Raw genomic sequence first — 21,207 nt, 5'->3', positions numbered from 1 at the left:
GCCACCAGCAGATTTGATCTGTTGAGGGCCTGATTTTCATAGATGGCGTCTGTTTTGTTGCATCCTTGTGGGAAAAGGGGCAAGGGAGTTCTCTTTTGCCTTTTTTATAAGGGTGCTAATCCCATTCATGGGTGACACCAAAATTCAGACCATAACAATGTCCTAGTCTAATAATTAAAGGTTTTTTGCCTTTACAGTTATTTGGTATATATAGATTTTAGATAGCAAGAGAGAAGCGAGAAGGACTAAGCTTTTGTCTTGCCATTGAGAGCTAATTACTCTTAAAGCCATATACATACTGTTACCATCTCAGTTATCTAATTCTCAAACACCTCTCAAAAAAGAAACAGAATAGGGTAAAGGAGTCAAAGCTCTACAGGAATGAAGTGTAGGTAGGTAATTAAACTCCCCTTTCCCCTTTTTTTTGTCTGTACATAGGCTATAAGTTCTTTCAAGATTTAGCATTAGATCATGATTTATAAATTGTTTCCATATTCATAATTAATTTTTCTACAATAAAGTGCATGCATGTCCCATAAATGTGAAGATCTTTTCTACATGTAAGTGTTTTGGTTTTAAAGAAGTGATGGGGCCGGGTGCAGTGGCTCACGCCTATAATCCCAGCACTTTGGGAGGCCGAGGCGGGTGGATCACAAGGTTAAGAGATCGAGACCATCCTGGTCAACAAGGTGAAACCCCGTCTCTACTAAAAATACAAAAATTAGCTGGGCATGGTGGCATGCGGCTGTAGTCCCAGCTACTCGGGAGACTGAGGCAGGAGAATTGCTTGAACCCAGGAGGCGGAGGTTGTGATGAGCCGAGATCGCGCCATTGCACTTCAGCCTGGGCAACAAGAGGGAAACTCCGTCTCAAAAAAAAAAAAAAAAAAAAAAGAAGTTATAGGCCGAGCAAGACTCCGTCTGGGGAGGGGAGAAGAAGTGATAAATCATAGTTAGGAATTAAATTTGATGTTGTCAAAGGAGTCATAAGAAACTCTTCTCACGTGATTATTAACCTTCGTTGCAGTATGGAAATGTTATCAATTGAAATTTTTGAGGGCCAGTGTTGGTATTTGTCATTCCAGAGATCTAGAGACCACATCTGGCTGAGAATAGTTTATGTCATGTTTTTAAAAAGACAGGTGTGGTCAGGTGCTGTGGCTCACCCTGTAATGCTAGCACTTTGGGAGGCCGAGGTGGGCGGGTCACTTGAGGACAGGAGTTCAAGACCTCCCTGGCCAACACAGTGAAACCCCACTTCTACTAAAAATAGAAAAAATTAGCTGGGTGTGGTGGTGCACCCCTGTAATCCCAGCTACCCAAGAGGCTGAGGCATGAGAATTGCTTGAACCCCAGAGGCAGAGGTTACACTGAGCCGAGATGGCATCACTGCACTCCAGCCTGGGCAACAGAGTGAGACTCTGTCTCAAAAATAAATAAATAAATAAAAATAAAAAGACAAGCACTGTGGTCACAGTTTATTAAATATATGCATAGACATGTTACTGCAGCACCCAAAAAGTTGTAAATAACTGCTGTGTTACATGAGTGAATTTATTTTAAAATTGTCTTCTCCTTTGAGTTAAAGCTGCAAAAACAACAGCAAAAATTTTTTTTAATCCAGTCAAATTTAGCAGTGGGGGATTATATACCAACTTTGGTGATGCTAATGTTAATAAGTTCTGATAACCCACTAGCATCGGACCAGCAGTTGTTTTTTGTTTTTTGTTTTTTAATGGTTGTTGTTTGTTGTTGTTGTTGTTGGCTGGGCACAATGGCTTATTCCTGTAATCCCAACACTTTGGGAGGCCAAGGCAAGCTGGCCAGGCATAGTGGCACATGCCTGTAGTCCCAGCTACTTGGGAGGCTAAGGTGAAAGGATCACTTGAGCTTAGAAGGTTGAGGCTGCAGTGAGTTGTGTGTGTGTGTGTGTGTGTGTGTGTGTGTGTGTGTATATATTTTTTTTCATCATTACCCTGTTTGTGAAATCATTAATATCAAAACTAGGAAAACTAAGGAAATATGATAGGAATTTGTCATCAGTGATTGTACTGCACAGTCTGTTTCCTTTCTGCTTTGCACTGTGTTTAATGAGCCTTAAAATATACGTTGCTGGTTACATTCTGGTCATATCGTTAAAAAGTAGACAACTAATGAGCCCATATATTTCACAAACTGTATTACAATGAGGAGTTCATATAACACTTTCTTTACTACAGACTTCACAGATAGGGCAACACACAGAATTTCACTGTTCATTAGTAAACATTTTTTATAATAGATACTGATTTTTAGAGCAGTTTTGGATTCATCACAAAATTGAGGGGGAAAGTTCAGAGAAATATTTGATCATTTTATTAATAGTTACACAGTATGAAACTTTTTTGAAAAGGTAATAAAGATTTTGGAATTTTTTTTGAAGTAATATACATCATTTTTTCTGTACAGAGTGTAATGTCATCAACGCAGTTATGAAATAACTGTCTTATAACAGTAAGATAGTATATATTAGGCTACTTGGTAGCCCATATAAAAATGTTTTACTATTTTACTTTAGCTTCTAGTTCTGGAGAGTTATTGTTTATTCTTTACCCAGTTGATTCTCAAAACATAGTTATTTCTGTAGCCACTAGCATTTTAAGGATGTACCGATTTGACTACTATCCCAGTAGTATTAGGGCATGGTATTTTTCTTTCTTTCTTTTCTTTTCTTTTTTTTTTAATTTGGTGGTGGTTTCCAGTAACATGGAGGTATTTTTATTTTTATTTTATTTATTTATTTTTGAGACATTGTCTCGCTCTGTCACCCAGGCGTGGATGCAATGGTGTGATCTCAGCTCACTACAACCTCCTGCCTCTTGAGTTCAATCGATTCTCCTGCCTCAGCCTTCTGAGTAGCTGGGATTATAGGCACCTGCCACAACGCCCAGCTAGTTTCTGTATTTTTAGTAGAGACAGTTTCACCATGTTGGCCAGGATGGTCTTGACTGACCTCAAGTGATCCACCAGTTGTTGTCTTCTCTTTTTTTTTTTCCCTGGTTCATGTTCTCTCACGAGGTTGCTTTTTTTTTTTTTCTTTTCTTTTGAGACGAAGTCTTACTCTGTTGCCCAGACTGGAGTTCAGTGGTGCCATCTCAGCTCACTGCAACCTCTGCCTTCTGGGTTCAAGCAATTCTCCTGCCTCAGCCCCGTGAGTAGCTGGGTCTACAGGTGCGTGCCACCATGCCCAGCTAATTTTTGTATTTTTAGTAGAGATGGGGTTTCACTATGTTGGCCAGGCTGGTCTCAAACTCCTGACCTTGTGATCCGCCTGCCTTGGCCTTCCAAAGTGCTGGGATTACAGGCGTGAGCCACCACGCCCGGCCCATGGGGCATGGTATTTTTAAATTTAGTTACTGTTTTAATGATTTTAAATAGACCCTACTGTTTGATATGTTTTTCTTAAGATATGTTTTTATTCAGCTTGGGCTGCCAGAACTAAATATCAGTCTGGGTGGTTTAAACAAAAATTTACTTTTTCACAGTTTTAGAGGCTGTAAGTCCAAAATTAAAGGGTCAGCATGGTCTGTTTCTGATGAAGAGCTTTCTTCATGGCTTGTAGGCTGCCTTCTTGCTGTTACTCTGGTGTCTCTTACTATAGGGATATTAATCCAGTCAGACCAGGGGCCCGCCCTCATGATCTTATTTAACCCTAATTAACCCCTAAGGCCTTTTCTCCCAATATCATCAATATTGGGGGTTTGGGCTTCAAGATATGAATCTGGGGAAATTTAAATAATAGTTGCGGGGAAATTTAAATAATAGTTGCAAAAATAGTGCAAAAAGTTTACACACACCTTTTTTTATTGTTGTTACACATACCTTTTTTTTAAATTATTTATTTTTTAATTTTTTTTGAAGCATGAGTCACCATGCCCAGTTTACACATACCTTTTACTCAGCTTCCTCTAATGTTAAAATCTTCTATAATCTTGGTACATTTATTAAAAGTAAAAAATTTGGTTCAATATTATTAACTGAACTATAGACTTCATTTGGTTTAATGTGTGGAAAAGGAAACTTAATTAAAACATTTAAGGAAATGTTAATTAAAGGAAACTTAATTAAAATATTTAGGCACACCTCGGTGGCTCACTCCTGTAATCCCAGCACTTTGGAAGGCTGAGGCGGGCAGATCACTGGAGGTCAGAAGTTCAAGACCAGACTGGCCAACATGGTGAAACCCTGTCTCTACTAAAAATATAAAAGTTAGCTGGGCATGGTGGTGAGCATCTGTATTTTTGGCTTGATCTCGGGAGGCAGAGGCTGCAGAGAGCTGAGATTGCACCACTCTACTCCAGCCTGGGTGACAGAGTGAGACTCTGTTTAAAACAAACAAACAAACATATGTTTGTTTTCCATAGCTGCTGTGTATTCCTGTAAATGCACCAAACTCTACTTTGGGTTTTTAAGTCACTAGAAACAACATGCTTGAATTCTGTGATCCTAACTTACATAAAGATGCTGAGTGCTGTGTTAAGATTTTGTTAGCTGTTGTATGAAAGGAAAGGTTAACATTCCTCTTGACGAGGATGGAAGAGGCCCTTGGGCCCAAGAACATGCATAGGTAAGGCATTGTCACTTACTTCGTGACATCTAACCATGGTCGAATTATTTTTTAAAATTAAAGGGAAAAAAATTTCATTATGTTACCAGTATTTGCGGTGTTCAATTTTTTTTTTCTTTTCTTTTTTTTTGAAAAGATGGGGTTTCACCATGATTGTCAGGCTGGTTTTGAACTCCTGACCTCAGGTGATCCACCCACCTCGGCCTCCCAAAGTGCTAGGATTACAGGTGTGAGCCACTACGCCTGGCTACGGTGTTCAATTCTTAAAATGTGTTTTTGGTAGACATTTATGTTGCCAATTACAGGTGTAAAATTGACATGATTTTACTAAATGATCTTTAAGAAAATACCTGTATAAAATATTTATCTTTGAATTCATTTAAAGCATTCTTCAATTGAATATAAATGCTTTCTTATTACCTATTCAGAAATATATAATATTTTGCTTTAGCTACTAGGATAAGTTGACACAAATAACTTCTCATTGGTACCTGGCCAAATACGTTTGTTTTCTTGTGTTTTTTTAATTAAAAGAAATAATCAATAATTGACTTGTAAAACATTCCTTATTTCTGGAATGTTGGAGAAAAGTTTGTGAAAAATACTCTTGTAGACCTCCTGAAGTCTCTTTTTGTTTCATCTTGGTTTATATGGCCCAGATGAATAAAGTAGGAAATCAATGGAAACCTGAAGATTCTTACTCTGATTTGATATTGAAATTTTACCTAGCAAATGTGATTTCATAATATACATTATTAAAGGTTTAAATGTTTTTTTATTTAAAAAATTTAATGGGAATATACATATATGATAGGTTTACCTATATGATACATTAGCCATCATTTAGAACATGTTAGTATTTAGGCCACTGAATTTGTACTTTTCGGAATGAGCTCTGGTTTATAAATAATTTGTCACAAGCAGTATTTTATGCATATTTATGTAATTCTTGGATTTGCAGATCTTATGCATTTTCTGTTAACATTTTAAGGTATAAGGAAAATGTTTCCTAAGTATTGACATGCCCAAATTTGACCATGTATCAGAATCATGTGGAGAAGTTATTAAAAAGAATCCTGGAAATTTTTATTTAATTGGATTTGGATGGCATATAGGCTAGATAATTTTTGATTTTAGCTTATAGAATCACCATTCTAGAGTCTAAGAACTTCCCCATTTTTTAGTAAAAGAATTTATGAAGATGAAAGTCACATACATAGAAGTAACCATTTAAGGTAAACAATTTTCAGGTAGATCCCTTGAGCCCAAGAGATCGAAGTTATAGTGAGCTATAATCATCCTACTGCACTGAGCTGGATGACAGAGCAAGACTGTGTCATTCATTCATAAATAAATAAGTAAATAAACAATTCAGTAGTTTTTAGTACATTCATAATATTGTACAACTACTATTAATACCGCTATGTAGTAGTGAAGCATTTCCATCATTCCAACCTAAAATACATTACATATTAAGTAATTTCTCTCCATTCCCATATTCCCTCAATCTCTGGCAACCACTAGTCTACTTTCTGTCTATAGATTTACATGTTCTGGATATTTAATATAAATAGAGTCATACAATATGTTACCTTTTGTGTCTGGCTTGTTTCACTCAGCACAATATTTTAGAGATTCATCCACCTTGTAGTATGTAGCAGTACTTCATTCCTCTTCATGGCTGAAGAATATTGCATTAGATAGATATACCACAATTTGTTTCTATATTCATCTTTTGATGGACACATTTGGATTATTTCTCCCTTTTGCATATGTGAATAGTGCTTCTGTGAACATGTATGTGCATGTACTTTTTGAGTACCTGTTTTCAGTTCTTTGGGTTATATAGCTAGGAGTGGAATTGTGGGGTTAAATGGGAATTCTGTGTTTAACATTGATTGATTGATTGATTGGACAGACTCTCGCTGTCACCCAGGCTGGAGGGCAATGGTGCAATCTCAGCTCACTGCAGCCTCCATCTCCTGGGTTCAAGCAGTTCTCTGCCTCAGCCTCTGGAGTAGGTGGGACTACAGGCGCCTGCCACCATGCCAGACTAGTTTTTGTATTTTTAGTAGAGATGGGGTTTCACCATCTTGGCCAGGCTGGTCTTGAACTCCTGACCTCATGATCCACCCGCCTTAGCCTCCCAAAGTGCTGGGATTACAGGCCTGAGCCCCTGCGCCCAACTGACTTTTTCTTTCTTTTTTCTCTTTTTTTGTCTTTTAAACCCATTTTTCTTTTTTTTTTTCTGGGACTTGATAAACCCATTTTTCTATTAGTGCTGGGATTATAGGTGTGTGAGCCACTGTGCCCAGCCATCTTTTAATTGGACTGCCAAACTTTTTTCCCATAGCAGCTGAACTGTTTACATTCCCACCAGCAGTGTATGAGTGTTCCAGTTTCTTTACATCCTTACCAACACTCATTATTTTCCTTTTTTTTTTAAAAAAAAAAAAAGGGCTAGGCCTGCTGGCTCACATCTGTTATTTCAGCACTTTGGGAGGCTGAGGCAGGAGGATTGCTTGAGGCTAGGAGTTTAAGACCAGACTAGGCAACATAGCAAGATCTCCATCTGTATATTAAAACATAAAATAAAATATAGCTATCCTAAATGAGTACAAAGTGATAGCTCATCGTGGTTTTGCTTTGCATTACCCACATGACTTATTTGAGCATCTTTTCATGTGCTTATTGACCATTTGTATATCTTCTTTGGAGAAATGTTGGTCCTAGCTCATTCATTTTTCATTTAATTTTGGGGCATAGGGTCTTGCTCTGTTGTCCAGGCTGGAGTGGCATGATCACAGCTCACTGCAGCCTTAAACTCCTGGGCCCAAGCAATCCTCCCATATCAGCCTTCCAAGTGGCTGGGACTACAGGTGTGTACCACCACACCTGACTAATTAATAAACTTTTTTGGGTGGGGCAGGCATGGTGGCTTACACCTGTAATCTCAGAAGTTTGTGAGGGCAAGGGCAGAACGAATGCTTGAGCTCAGAGTCAAGGCAAGCCTGAGTAACAGTGCAATTCTATCTCTATAAAAAAATTAAAAAATGTTCCAGATATGGTGACTGTCATCTGTGGTCCCAGCTACTTGGGAGGCTAAGGTGGAAGGATCACTTGAGCCCAGGAGGTAGAGGTTGCAGTGAGCTGAGATTGCACCACTGCACTCCAGCCTGAGAGACAAAGTGAGACCTTGTCTCTTTGTGTCATCCAGGTTGGTCTTGAATTCCTGGCCTCAAGCAGTCCTCCCCACTCAGCCTCCCACAGTGGTGGAATTACAGGCATGAGCCACTGCACCTGGACTTCCCTATTATTGAAATGGATATCTTTTTGTTACTTTTAGGAATTTTTTGTATATTTTATACATACTTAACCCTTATCAGATATATGATTTACAAATGTTTTCTTCCATTCTGTAGGTTGCCTTTTCACTTTCTTGATAATGTCCTTTAGATGGCACAAAAGTTTTCCATTTTAATTAAGTGTGGTTATTTCCAAGTCTTTGATCTTTTTTCAGTTAATTTTTGTATATGACGTGGTGGGAGTCCGATTGTATTTTTTTGTTTGTAGAAATTCAGTTGTCCCACTACCATTTATTGAAGAGACTGTTTTTTCCCCATTGAATGGACTTGGCATCCTTGTCAAAATCAATTGGCCATTGATGTGTGGGATTATTTCTGGACTCTCAATTCTCAATTATGTGCCATTGGTTTATATTTCTGTCATTATGCCAGTACTGAACAACATGGTTGTCTTTGTAGTAATTTTTAAAATTAGGAAGTGTGAATCCTCCAACTTTTTCTTTTTCCAAATTGTTTTGGCAGTTGGGTCCCTTAAATTGCCACATACATTGTAGGATTACCTTGTCAATTTCTGCAAAAAGGGAAGGTAGGATTTGATAAGGATTGTGTTGAATCTGTATATGAAATTGGGGAATAGAACCATCTTAACATCATAACTACATTTTTTCAGGTCTTTTAAAATGTATTTGAGCACCGTTTTGTAGTTTTCAGTGTACAAGTCTTTTCCCTTCCATGACTAGATTTATTCTCTCTTTTTTTTTCTTTTCGAGACGGAATCTCACTCTGTTGCCTAGGCTGGAGTGCAGTGGTGTATTCTCAGCTCACTGCAACCTCTGCCTCCCAGGTTCAGGCGATTCTCCTGCCTCAGCCTCCTCAGGAGCTGGGATTACAGGCATGTGCCACCACGTCCAGTGAATTTTTTGTATTTTTGTAGGGACAGGATTTTACCATGTTGTCCAGCCCTGGTCTCACAAAATGCTAGGATTACAGGTGTAAGCCACTCTGCCTGGCTAGATTTATTCTTTTAAATGACAATTATCAATGGAATTGTTTCATAATATCCTTTTAGGCTATAGGTTATTTTTGCTAGTTTATAAAAATAAAAGTGACCTGCAGCTTTCCTGAATTTATTAGCTCTTGTAGCTTTCTTATAGAGGCTCATGTCATCTGTGAATAAAGATGGTTTTCTCCCCTTCAACTCAGTTTTCTTTTTTTTCTTCTTGTCTTATTACTCTGGTTAGAAATTTCCACTACAGTATTATTTATTTATTTATTTTAATTACATAAAAAAACTTTTTAAATCTTTTTTAAAAAAAGAAAATATTTCCTGCTATGCAAGACCTTACAGATGAGTCAGGAAAAAGATGTAAACAAGAAAAAGAAAAACAGCCAACTACGAAAGACAACCAAGGCAGCCTACAAAAATGTGGCATCTATCAAGACTGTAAGTCATGGAAAATTAAAGCAATTAATTAAAATTTTTTTTTTTTTTAATAGAGATGGGGTTTCAGCACATTGGCCAGGCTGGTCTTGAACTCCTGACTGCAAGTGATCCACCTGCCTCAGCCTCTCAGAGTGCTGGGATTACAGTGCAAGCCACTGCGCCCAGCCAACAACTTCCTTTTTTTTTTTTTTTTGGAGACAAAGTCTTACTCTGTCACCGAGGCTGGAGTGCAGTGGCACGATTCTTGGCTCACTGCAGCCTCCGCCTCCCAGGTTCAGGCAATTCTCCTGCCTCAGCCTCCTGAGTAGCTGGGATTACAAGCGTGTGCCACCATGCCCAGTTAATTTTTGTATTTTTAGTAGGAGGTTTCACCATGTTGGTCAGGCTGGTCTCGAACTTCTGACCTTGTGATCCACCTACCTCAGCCTCCCAAAGAGCTGGGATTGCAGGTGTGAGCCACCATGCCCAGCCTCCACTACAGTATTAAATAGCAATGGTGAAAACAGGCATCCTTGTCAAGCTCCTGATCTTAGGAGTAAAGCTTTTAGTCTTTCACCATTGAGTATGATGCTAGCTGTGGGTTTTTCATAAGTCCCCTTTATCATGTTAAGATAATTCCTATCTATTCATCACTTTTTGATTGTTTTTATCATGAAAGAGTGTTAGATTTTGTCAAATGCATCGTCTGTATCCATTTGGATGCCCATCTTCTAATATGTTATTTTAAAATGCAAATTTATTTATTTCATACTACTAAGAAGGAGTTTTTTTTTGTTTGTTTTGTTTTTTAATATCTATTAAGCTCTGAACCAAGTAACATACTTTTGTGGCCTAATTTTTAGGCTCTATTCTTCATCAAAACTAGGCTGTTCACTACTGAGGTAGGTAGGATAATGGTTCCCCCAGAATATTCACATGCTATTCCCTGGAACCTGTGAATGTTAGATTATATGTCAAAGAAAAGTTAGTCGTTAATCAGCTGACCTTAAAATAGGGAGATTATTCTGGATTATCCAGGGGATCCCAGTATAATCACAAGAGTCCTTAATAGTGGAAGAGGGAGGCATAAAATGAGTTAGAGGATATGTGACTTCGGAAGAAAGGCCCAGGTAAATGAAACATTGGCATTACTTTGAAAATAGAATAGGGAAGTCCAAGGGCAAAGATTGGCCTTTAGTAGCTAGAAAGAGCAAGGAAAGGGACTTTTCCTTAGAGCCTCTAGAAGGGAATGCAGTGCTACCAACACATTGATTTTAGCCCTGTAAGAGAGATGATAGACCTTGACCTACAGAAATGTAAAATTATAAATTTGTGGTGTTTACACCAAGTTTGTGGTATTTTATTACAGTAGCAATAGAAAACAAATACAAGTACCCAAGCATATTTTATTCTACTATTTATAGTGTTGGTTTATTTCTCCAGAAAAACTCATGTCCGAAATTCCCATAGGTTGTTTAAATTGTTATTGTTAAATGAAGGCCCATCTTAAAGCTTCCTCAACGACAAAGCCTTTTATCTTCCACCCCACCTCCCGTGCATTTGTTCACTGCCCAAATATACCAAGTTTCTCTCCTCTTTTTTTTTTTTTTTTGAGCTGGAGTTTCACTCTTGTTGCTCAGGCTGGAGTGCAATGGTGCAATAACTGGCTCACTGCAGCCTCCGCCTCCCAAGTTCAAGTGATTCTCCTGCCTCAGCCACCTGAGTTGCTGGGATTACAGGCATTCACCATCATGCCCGGCTAAGTATTTTTAGTAGAGATGGGATATCTCCATGTTGGTCAGGCTGGTCTTGGACTCCAGACCTCAGATGATACACCTACCTTGGCCTCCCAGAGTGCTGGGATTACAGGTGCAAGCCACCTTACCCCCTCCCCTCTCCTCTCCTCTCTTCCCCTCCCCTCCCCTCTTTTTTGAGATAAGAGCCTCACTTTGCTGCTGAGGCTGGAGTGCAGTGGCTCGATCTCTGCTCACTGCAACCTCTGCCTCCTGGGTTCAAGCAATTCTCTGCCACAGCCTCCCAAGTAGCTGGGATTACAAGTGCCTGCCACACACGCGGCTTATTTTTCTATTTTTGGGGTTTCACCATATTGGCAGGATGGTCTCGAACTCCTGACCCTGTCATCCACCCACCTCGGCCTCCTAAAGAGCTGGGATTACAGGTGTGAGCCACTGCACTTTTTTCTGTAGTACCTTTTTACATGCCTTACAGTATCTAACCATAATGCAGTGTTTTAGAATATAATATTTGGTATTCATTTTACTTAAATTTTATTTAAAAAATGTTTTATATTGATAATGATTACACATAAACATAATATAGTTTCTGTGTGTCTAAATTAGGGCTGCATATATAAGCTTTTTGTACTTCATGTAGTTATACCCCCAATTTCTTATAAATATATCTGAAAACAAAGGGATATATATTTGGCTGCTTCTAAGACAATTGAATCTTGATTTATCATGTTTGTCTTTTTTTTTTTTTTTTTTTTGAGATGGAGCCTCGTTCTGGTGCTTAGGCTGGAGCACAATCTTGGCTCGCTGCAACCTCCACCTCCTGGGTTCAAGCGATTCTTCTGCCTCAGCCTCCCAAGTAGCTGGGATTATAGGCGCCTGCCACCACGCCTGGCTAATTTTGTATTTTTAGTAGAGACAGTATTTCTCCATGTTGGCCAGGCTGGTCTTGAACTCCTGACCACAGGTGATCCATCTACCCACCTTGGCCTCCCAAAGTGCTAGGATTACAAGTGTGAGCCACTGCACCTGGCCCCAGCAAATTTTTATGTCTGTTTGTTTTATCAGGATTGTGCTATAGGAATAGTAAGTCTTCTCAATAGAAAATATACCTTGGAGATTGGTCAAAATAAATATTATATTTTTAAAATCCTTAATTCTTTATCTTTGATTTTGAACATAAAGAAAAAGCAGAATTATTTCCTCCTTTGATGAAAAACAGTTTCTTCTCATGAGATCTGATAGGTTAAGAAAAAGAAAAAAAAGTTTCTAGGAACAAAGGAAACTTTGAAACCAGTGTCCCTTTTTTTACATCATTTTTTGAGTATTTACTGAATGTAATATTTGTGTCTCGTAGAATGGAGATGTATGCATTTCGATTCTTCATCCGCCTGTAGATGACCCACAGAGTGGAGAACTGCCTTCTGAAAGGTGGAATCCTACTCAGAATGTGAGGTAAGGTGTTACATAAGGAGGAATCTGTTTCTGGACTTAATCTCCTTACTGTCTTTGCCCCTAGTAAAATAAAATTACATTTTGTCTTTTAACATGTAAAAGTCATCTTTCTTATATTTAGTTGTTTTGTCTTCAGCTAGAGCTTCAAGAAATATGTATGCGTCATTTTGTAGAGCTGTATTTACTAAACAATAATGTATAAGATTCTCATTTCCCTGTGTTCACTTAGGAACTGATTTTGAAGCCTGAATCCCTACTCTTACTTTATCCTAGTTCTACTCTGCTTTTTAATTAACATCTAACATTAGTATCATTCATTGGTTACAGTTAATAAACATGTTTTGTGTGCTGTGTCACTAAAATAAAAAAATTTAAAAACTTTAAAAAAAGTTAATTATTAACTGAAGTCCATATTGTTTTCACATTTCGTTAGTTTTTACCTGTCATTGTTTTGCTCCAAAATCTTTCATATGTATAAATATATATGTATATATGTATGTGTATACGTTTTAAAATTTTTTGTAGAGATGAGGTCTCACTAAGTTGCCCAGCTGGTCTCAAATGCCTGCCCTCAAGCAGTTCTCCCCCTTTGGCCTACCAGAGCGCTGGGATTACAGGCATGAGCCACTGTGCCCAGCTCATGACATCATCACATTATAATTTAATAGTCATGTCTCCATAGGCAACTCTTCTCTCTCTCTCTCTCTCTCTCCTCTCTCTCTCTCTTTCTCTTTCTCTCTCTCAGTTTTTGAAACAGTGTCTTGCTCTATCACCCAGGCTGGTGTGCAGTGGTGCAATCACAGGTCACGGCAGCCTTGACCTCCTGGGCTCAAGTGAGCCTTATACCTCAGCCTCCCAAGTAGCTATGACTGTAGGTGTACGCCACTATGCCTAGCTATTAAGCAACTCTTGAGTGTAAATTTTCTTTGTTTTGATGACCTTGACAATTTTGGGGGGTACTGATCAGATATTTTGCACAGTGTTCCCCAGTTGAGATTTTTCTTATTTTTTTTTTCATGATTAGTCTAGGGTTATAGGTTTGGGGAAGAAAGATCAGAGAAGTAATGTGCCATTTTTATTATGTCATATCAGTATGGCTTATCCCTGTTGATGTTACTGGCTGAGATAATGTTTTTAGCTTTTCTCCACTGTAAAGTTGCTCTTTCCTGAGCTTTTCATTCTTCACTCCTTAGAAGGAAGTCATATGCATAGCCTACAGCTAAGGAGAGGGGAGCTATACCTCCTTGAAGCCAGGATATCTATATAAATTATTTTTAATTATTCTGCATGGATTGATCTATTCTTCTCCCTTTATTTGTTTATTCAGTCATTTGTTAAACATTTTTTTCTTCTTTTTTTTTTGAGACGGAGTTTCGCTCTTGTTACCCAGGCTGGAGTGCAATGGCACGATCTCAGCTCACCGCAACCTCCGCCTCCTGGGTTCAGGCAATTCTCCTGCCTCAGCCTCCTGAGTAGCTGGGATTACAGGCACGTGCCACCGTGCCCAGCTAATTTTTTGTATTTTTAGTAGAGACAGGGTTTCACCAAAACATTTTTACTGATACCAAAACTATTTGATTAGAATCTCTACGTTTATCAAAAGCGAAGAATTGGAAGCTTCCTGACTTGTAAAAGAAGCTCTTCAAGATATATTAAATGACTATTGATTATGTTTTTTGTTACTCATTCCTTTGGGTACCTTGTTCCATCCAATTTATTTAGAAAGAGTTGAGAAAATAGATATAGTAAAGTTTTTAACACAACTTACTAATTTTTAAATTCAAATAAATGTGTTGTTACACCTCACCTGGACAACCATCATCCCTCTGAATTTTTTTTTTCTTATATTTCTTTTTAAAAAAAAAAAAATAAAACAGTATCTTGCTCTGTTGCCCAGGCTGGAATGCAGTGGCGCAGTCACGGCTCACTGAGGTCTCAACCTCCTGGGCTTGAGCAATCCTCCCACCTTAGTCTCTCGGGTAGCTGGGACCATAGGCATGCATCATTGTGCCTGACCTGTATGTGTGTGTGTGTGTATATATATATATATATATATATAATATATATTTATTTTTTTTTTGTAGAGATGGGGTTTCTCCTTGTTTCCCAGGACATCTCAAACTACTGGACTCAGGCAATCCACTTGCCTCTGCCTCCCAAAATGCTGATTACAGGTGTGCCCCAACACACCTGGACTAATTTTTAAATTTTTTGTAAAGATGGGGTCTTACTGTGTTGCTCAGGCTGATCTCAACTCAGTGGGCTCAAGTGATCCTCCTGCCTCAGCCTCTCAAAGTGTTGGTATTACAGGTGCTCACACTATACCCAGACTTCTGAATCTTTTATCTACAGGAGAATAATACCTACCTCAATAGGTTTTTGATAGAATTAAGTGAATAATGAATGTAAACCTACTAGAATGGTGTGTATTACCTGACCGGCTTGGGTTGCTGCTGATATTTTCAAGGGATTTTTTTGGTCTAATGTGAAGTAGTCATTTGCTATTAGAAAAGAAATACATTTCTTAGTTCCCCATATTTATTTCATTTTGCTGCAGGGAGACATAATTGCTAGATACCTGTATCATAACCAATTCAAGTAGTACAGAATTTATCTTGGGTGCTAAATACATGAAAATAACTAAGTAACTAAGATAAGTGTTTTGAGCTTTTTTTGAGATACTCTATAATTTAGAATATGCTTTTTTGGATGGGAAAAGTATCCTATTAGCAAATTATATATACATGAATTATCTCAATAGACTCAATTTTAAATTAGTATTAACAATTCTGAGTTTTATGTATTCTATTTTATTACTCAAGAGTATGTTTGAGGGTGCTGTATCTTTAGAAGTAATTGTAGCACATTATTTTGACATTATAATTAGACAGTGTGTATAAAAGGGTTTTTAAAAGTATTTTGGATAATTTGTTGAAAAAATTACACCCAAAAAAATCCTCAGTTGTCCTTTGATTATGATTCTGGTGCATGGGTTTTCAGGACCAGTAGTAACCTTAGAGTAGAGGAAGTGGTAGCTAAGATACTGGTGATTCTTGGTTTTGAAGATTGAATGTTGAATCAAATGCTTACACTCCCTCCCTCTTTGAGAAAACAAGCTTCCCCTTTCCTCAGATACAAAACTCCAAACAAGATTTTCCTCATTGCATTTTTATGCTGCCTGCCTGGATAATGTATTGCCACCACCCACAGGAATTTAGGATTTTTATCCTTTACTTTTCTTGCATTTATATGCAAATGATGTCATTTGCCTTGTCTCAGAGAGCTTAAAATATTGTGAACATTTTTTTCTTTTAAAATAGTCCTACTTCTCATTTAACCCAGTCTTTTGGAGACGGGATTCCTTTTGTATATTTATCTGTCCATCTGAAACTACCTTTGTTACTTTGGGTACCAGCATCATTTTTTTCTAACTATTGAGTCCCCAGGCCACCTGAGCCACAATTTAGGGACATTCCCCAAACTCAAAATCAAGATTGCTTTTCCTGCTTTCATGCTGCTTTGTTTGGAAGCTTCACAACTACAATGAGTTGTTTGGAGTTACACCTAAGATCTTCATACACAGCTCTACAAGGTATTTGTGTTGGAAGTCGTTTACCTTTTTCGACTTTTTATCATTTAGCTCCATGTAATCATTGGGTAATCCTTCAACATTTTAATCTTATTGGTGTTTTGAGGGGGCTGTGGGTTGTTTTGTACACTTTTTGAAACCTCATCTGTCTGGAATACCTGGTGGTGCTCAGAACTCGAGCGGAGGTCAGGAAAGCACTGTCTAATGAGCAGATGTGGAATACTTTTCCTTACCCCTTTTGTTTCTGTGTTCACTTTGTTTTGAGGCAAGGGGGTTTTAAAGTAAGTAGTAAACTGTTATATTTTCTGACAGGTTATTTATGGCACTGAAATATTAAGAGGGAAGATACAAGATGTAGTGAAAATGGGCAACTATTTTCCCCTTGTGCCTCTCTGCTGCTGAATTATCTAGGGCCAGCAACTGTCTAAGGGTTCTGGGCTCCATATCCAGTTTATGGGTGGCTGTAGTAAGATGGCAGTGGAGATGATCCTGTTTTGGAGTCTTGTCTGCTGCATCTCAGACATCTGAAAGTGATTCCATATTCACGTTTGGTTTTCTTCTCCATAACCACCTGTACTCAAGACTATCGTTCAGCACGTCAGTGGACATATTTATAAAATAAAGTGGTACGTGGAGCGCTTTTGTAACTTGAAGAAAAGTAAGAGACTCCAGTTACCTTCAAGAGCCTGAGTTAATCTTTATTATCAGATCTGGTGAGTAGTGAGAGTTAGCCAACTTGAAAAGGAAGAATTTCAGGGATGCAGATATCAGCCAACTAGTGTTCACTAAAGACTCATCAGTAGCTTGCTACCTCTTGGGAAAGCCAGCATACTTCTTTTGAAAGAAAAGATCCAGAGGCTTCCTCCTCCCAGAGGCCCAGGATTAAATTGGTGGGGCTAGAGGTGGTAGGAGGGTTTCTTCCTGAATTGGAAAATTTTAAGGAGTAGGCATTTGTCAGCAAGAGTGGAGTTGGGAGGGTAGGGTACGGACGGGACCCCTGATGCTGCCACATGTCTTTGATTAGGAGTTCACAGCATCCTGCCTCTCCTGATGGAGGAAACAAAATGGACCTTAATACATGCTCTGTCTAGAATGATGTGGGAGCTTTGGGGATAGGGTAGGGTGGGCATGGGTGTATCCCTTGGACTTTGCTGTAGAGTTCACAGCTGCTTTCTCTGAGACACCATCCCTAGAACTCCCTATCATATCTGCTGTCAGCTCTGGAATAGTCTTGGCGTGGATTTGCTTTATGTTGAAAGAGGCATATATAATGTTTTCTTTTTCAATTGGAAAAATGCAATGTGAAACTAAGTTTATTAACCTAATCAATAGAGGCTGTTGTTTGATATGAAACGAGTTTGTCTCAGAAGTAGGGTAGGATATTTTTCTGTCTTGTCTTCTCTATAACCCATTAAAAGAACAGGGAGCCAGAGACATCGCCCCTAGCATTGGGTGCCAAAGTAGGCAGGGTCAGGCAAAGAGGTATAACCATGCTGTTCCTAAAGCTCTTTTAATCCTAATTCTAGAACAGTGTGGTTTTATTTATTTGCTTTCTTGGTTTTTGCTCATTGGGTCCCACTACCCTCAGCCTGCCAATTCCATTCTCTGCAAGTGATACATAATTTACACATTTAAAAACTGTGGTTGTATTCCTACTTGCATTCTCAGGGATACATCAGTCAGCAGCAGGTCCAGCACTGCACAGAATGAGCTGTTATATTTTTATAACATAACTTAAAGACATAATGAGAACTGAGCTTTAACTCAGTCAGTTACTTTATCAGCCTAAAGACAAACTTTCTAATAATGTAAACCCATTAAGCTACTATATTTTACCATCAGTTGCCCTGTTTTCCCTGTCATATAGGCTTCTTTGTTCTTTGTCCTGATGTCCTCTTTAAATCCCTCCCCCATACTTAAAGACATAATGAGAACTGAGCTTTAACTCAGTCAGTTACCGGTCCATCCTTTGAAAGAGCGGAAATGAGAGATTTAAAGGACCCAGGACAACTAGAAAAGTCAAGGTAAAACCCAGAGTCAGTAAGGGTGGTAGTATGCAGGATTTATTTTTGGCTACAGAGAACTGGGCTTCATTAACATCACACATCAACTCTCATCAAATTACGCTGGGTCTGTAAAACTCAATATCTAAGTCAATCTGCATGTGTGTTTGTGTATGTGCACATGTGTATATGCATGCTTGCCCATGATTATGAGTGAAGTAAGCTTAGGGTTTTGTTTTTGTTTTTTGTTGTTTTTGAGATGGAGTTTTGCTCTTGTTACCCAGGCTGGAGTGCAATGGTGCGATCTTGGCTCACCACAACCTCTGCTTACTGGGTTCAAGTGATTTCTCCTGCCTCAGCCTCCCAAGTAGCTGGGATTACAGGCATGTGCCACCACACCTGGCTACTTTTGTATTTTTAATAGAGATGGGGTTTCTCCATATTGGTCAGGCTGGTCTCAAACTCCTTACCTCAGGTGATCCTTCTGCCTCGGCCTCCCAAAGTGCTGGGATTACAGGTGTGAGCCACCATGCCCAGCACAAGCTCAGGTTTTCTGGTTTTTTAGGAATAAACCCTTTCTACTTCTCCCATGCTGCCTGGAGGGATATATACATGGGGAGGCAGGGACAGGGAGGGTGCCAGTCTTTAATCCTTCAAAATTCCGAACTTTTCTTGCTTGGTTTCCAGGCAGACCCTAGAGCCAGGTCTTATTTTTGATGCTAGGTAGGGCCATCACAAATACTACCCTGTTAAAGTTGTGCTTATGGTGACATAGCAGCTAACAGAGAAAGGGTTGTCTACATGTTGAAAATGGGCAAATAAGGCTGGGCGCAGTGGCTCACACCTGTAATCCCAGCGCTTTGGGAGGCCAAGGGGGGCAGATCACCTAAGGTAAGGAGTTTAAGACCAGCATGGCCAACATGGTGAAATTCCATCTCTACTAAAAATACAAAAAAAAAAAAAAAAATTAGCCGGGTGTGGTGGCACTACATCTGTAATCCCAGCACTTAGGGAGGCAGAGGCAGGTGGATCACCTGAGGTCAGGAGTTTGAGACCAGCATGGCCAACACGGTGAAACCCTGTCTCTACTAAAAATAAAAAATTGGCCAGGTGTGGTGGCACTGTGCGTATAATCCCAGCTACTTGAGAGGCTGAGGCAGGAAAATTGCTTGAACCCGGGAGGCAGAGGTTGCAGTGAGCCTAGATCGTGTCATTGCACTCCAGCCTGGGCGACAACAGCAAGATTCAATCTCAAAGAAAAAAGAAAGAAAATGGGCAAATGGAATATTACCCATTGGGTCATACATGTTTAATCCTGATTTCCAATTTCCCTTAAATACCTCTTCAGGCCAGGCACAGTGGCTCATGTCCTTAATCCCAGCAATTTGGGAGGCCAAGGCAGGTGGATCGCTTGAGCCCAGGAGTTCAAAACAAGCCTGGGCAACATGATGAGATTCCATCTCTACCTCAAAAAATACAAAAATTAGCCAGGCATGGTCATGTGCACTTGTAGTCCTGGCTACTCAGTAGCCTGAGGTGCAAAGATCACTTGAGCCCAAGAACAAGGCTTCAATGAGCTGTGATTGTACTACTGCACTCAAGCCTGGGTGATGGAGTGAGACCCAAGTTTGCTTTGTCCTTTAAACACATATGAGCTCTGTAGAACTTCACAACTTGATTTGCTGTTTGCTAGTCTTTAATATATATTATATATGATGTGTTGGTCTTTATTTTCTTTGAGAGTTTTTATTGTTTACAAACTTTTTGAGAGAGGTTCGCTCTTGTTGCCCAGGCTGGAGTGCAACGGCATGATCTCGGCTTACTGCAACCTCTGCCTCCCGAGTTCAAGCGATTCTCCTGCCTCAGCCTTCTGAGTAGCTGGGATTACAGGCTCCCACCAAACGGCTTACTAATTTTTGTATTTTTAGTAGAGACAGGGTTTCACCATGTTGGTCAGGCTGGTCTTGAACCCCTGACCTTAGGCGATCCACCTGCCTTGGCCTCTTGTGAGCCACCATGCCTGGCCTACAAACTTATTTTTTATTCACAACAAGATAGCTAAATAACCTCTGACCAAAGCTACTGAAGCAGGCAACAGGATCTGAAATATGAACCTGAAGACTGTAAAGTGAGGTGCTTTTGCCTGCCCTTTTTTTCTGTGCTTCGTTTCTCTGCTTAGCATTTTTCTGTTTTGGCCTAGACCCTCTATCCTGAAAAGACCTACCTTGTTCCCTTGCTGGCATAAAGAGGGGTAGAAGGAGCACATTTATTTCTGGGAGCATCCCTAACTCCTGGAATGGTAGTGGTGGGAATTGTGCAAGGAACCACAGACACTAAGAACTCCCTGGCCCTTATTCTTATCCCAAATTCCCTCTAGGTCTATTCTTTGTTGTAATAAATGTTAAACATGTGCTGGATTGAGATAGATCAGATCTGTTCCTCCAAACCTGGAGTAGAGAAGGGTAGCACACCTATGTGTTCATGTGGGGGGAAAAGAAAAAAAAAAACAAAGGGTAGTGCAGTTACTCTTTACAGGAACCGAGAGTCTGGGGATGGGCCCCCAGGTTCTATTTTGCTAGTCCAAGAAACTTGTCCAAGTGCCAAAAGATTGTCTAATTGTATAAATGGAACTCCATGTTACTGCTAAAAATTCAAGCTTCACATGCAACTGTGACTTACATGGACAAAAGTAGAATAATAATGAGTGTATGTCTATTGTTTTCTTGATCTTTTTCCCTTCATTCATGATGTGCAGGAAATATCCCTTTAGAGGGCTATATTGACCCCATCATTGGGGTACATTAGTTTGATAGTTTCATTATTGGGTCTTTCTTCTACTCTCTCTCATTTCAACCCATTGTTAAACCTTTCCATCTTCTTGTTTCGCCTGAGAAAATACAATAAATGAATAAGGATTTTAAATGCTTAATAAAACTAACAACAAAAAAATGAGCTAGCAATTGAATTTTTTTTTTTTTTTGAGATGGAGTTTCACTCTTGAGATTATAGGCGTGAGCCATCGTGCCCAGTCATAACATCCTGGATTTTTAACTTAAGAGGACCTGGAATTAGAAGT

General features: G+C 39.2%; 1 protein-coding gene and 1 non-coding gene across 3 annotated transcripts in view; both read left to right on the top strand.

The window, feature by feature from the left end:
- UBE2R2 (ubiquitin conjugating enzyme E2 R2) overlaps positions 1 to 21,207 on the top strand; it is a 104,136-nt gene that overhangs the window by 73,980 nt on the left and 8,949 nt on the right. For both annotated transcript variants that reach the window (XM_064380591.1, XM_064380583.1), the window contains exon 3: positions 12,442 to 12,539. In XM_064380591.1, the coding sequence (XP_064236661.1) occupies positions 12,442 to 12,539 (98 nt within the window). The remainder of the gene's footprint in view (positions 1 to 12,441; positions 12,540 to 21,207) is intronic.
- LOC135277441 (U6atac minor spliceosomal RNA) lies at positions 4,530 to 4,658 on the top strand. The gene has a single exon (XR_010345038.1). It is a non-coding gene; the product is annotated as a U6atac minor spliceosomal RNA (small nuclear RNA).

This window comes from Aotus nancymaae, unplaced genomic scaffold, assembly GCF_030222135.1.
Source record: "Aotus nancymaae isolate 86718 unplaced genomic scaffold, 86718_ANA_hifiasm-v0.15.2.pri h1tg000003l, whole genome shotgun sequence".
NCBI classification, from domain to species: Eukaryota; Metazoa; Chordata; class Mammalia; order Primates; family Aotidae; genus Aotus; species Aotus nancymaae.
Note: the sequence above shows the minus strand (reverse complement) of the source record. Positions and strands in the feature narration are given on the sequence as shown.